This window comes from Plasmodium reichenowi, chromosome 12 (genome assembly GCF_001601855.1).
Source record: "Plasmodium reichenowi strain SY57 chromosome 12, whole genome shotgun sequence".
Classification (NCBI taxonomy): domain Eukaryota; phylum Apicomplexa; class Aconoidasida; order Haemosporida; family Plasmodiidae; genus Plasmodium; species Plasmodium reichenowi.
Window position 1 is genome coordinate 95,206 of NC_033657.1, and position 1,353 is coordinate 96,558.

General features: G+C 13.7%; 1 protein-coding gene across 1 annotated transcript; it reads left to right on the top strand.

Annotated features, from left to right (window-relative positions):
* Positions 1-195: 195 nt before the first annotated feature.
* Positions 196-726, top strand: PRSY57_1202200 (hypothetical protein; the record flags this gene model as incomplete). The annotated part of the gene is made up of 3 exons (XM_020115021.1): positions 196-309; positions 403-519; positions 667-726. 3 exons carry the CDS (start codon positions 196-198, stop codon positions 724-726), a joined length of 291 nt encoding a protein of 96 aa, XP_019970174.1.
* Between the last annotated feature and the right edge of the window lie 627 nt (positions 727-1,353).

The window sequence follows — 1,353 nt, forward strand, 5'->3', positions numbered from 1 at the left end:
AAAAAAAATTTCCTTTAATTTTTTCTTTTTTTTTTTAAAGTTTTTCCTTAAAAAAAAAAAAAAAAAATTAATAAATTATAAAATATCTTTTTATTAAGTTTTCAAAAAAAAAAAAAAAAAAAAAATGTATTAAATATAAATATATTAAAAGAACATTAAATATATTATAAGAATAAATAAATAAATATTATCAGTATGAATATAAAAACAAATGACGAACAAACCGAATATTCAGAAATATTAATTAGTATTAAATCAAGAGATAGCATACACAAATATGTAGAAGAATGTTTACATAAATTAAAAACAGTATGATACAAAAAATAAAAAAATATATATATAATATATATATATATATATATATATAATTTATATATTTGTTTCTTATTTTTTTTATTAAAGGGTAATGTAAAAATTATAGGACGTCAATATGCAATTATGAAGGCTTTTAGCATACTTGAAGCACTGAAGGAAAAAAATGAACACTTTGATTATATTATAGAATATAATAATTTAACAGTAATATGGAAATATATAAGATAAATGTATAATGTACCATGTTCAGTAGATTTTCCCACAAAGTTTTTATATTGAAATAAATAAATAAATAAATATATATATATATATATATGTAAATATATTTATATATGTTCTTTTTTTTTGTAGGCAACGACACCTGATAGAAGAAAAATCTTAGAAATTCATATATATCTAAAGAAAAAATAAAATATATATACACACATATATATATATATATATATATATATATATATATATTTTAATTTTTGTTTAGACATTTGTCGTTATGTTATTATCTTTCTTATTTTTCCCATTAGTTTTTTCGTATTTTATTTTTCTCTTTAAATATATATATATATATACATATATATTTCCCTTATACCTATTATATTTATACATAAAAATTATAAAAATTTTACAATGTATAAATTAAAATTTTCTTTTATTAAATACATTTTAAATTAAGAAACATATTGATTGATTCTTTATTCTTTTAATAAGAAAAATTTTTACATATATATATATATATATATATGGTTGTTATTAAAATGATAAAAAAAAAAATCTTTATAATATATGTTGTTTAATACACAATTAAATAAATAAATGAATAAATATATATATATATATATATATATATATATATATATATATATATATTTATACATACATATATTTACTTTAAAAAAAAAAAAAAAAAAAAAAAAAAAAAAAAGTGTGGACTTTCTAAATATATTAAATTATATATTATATATATATATATATATATTTTTCTTTTTTTTTTGTGTTCACTCATATATACATACATAAACATATATATATGCTTGTTTCTAC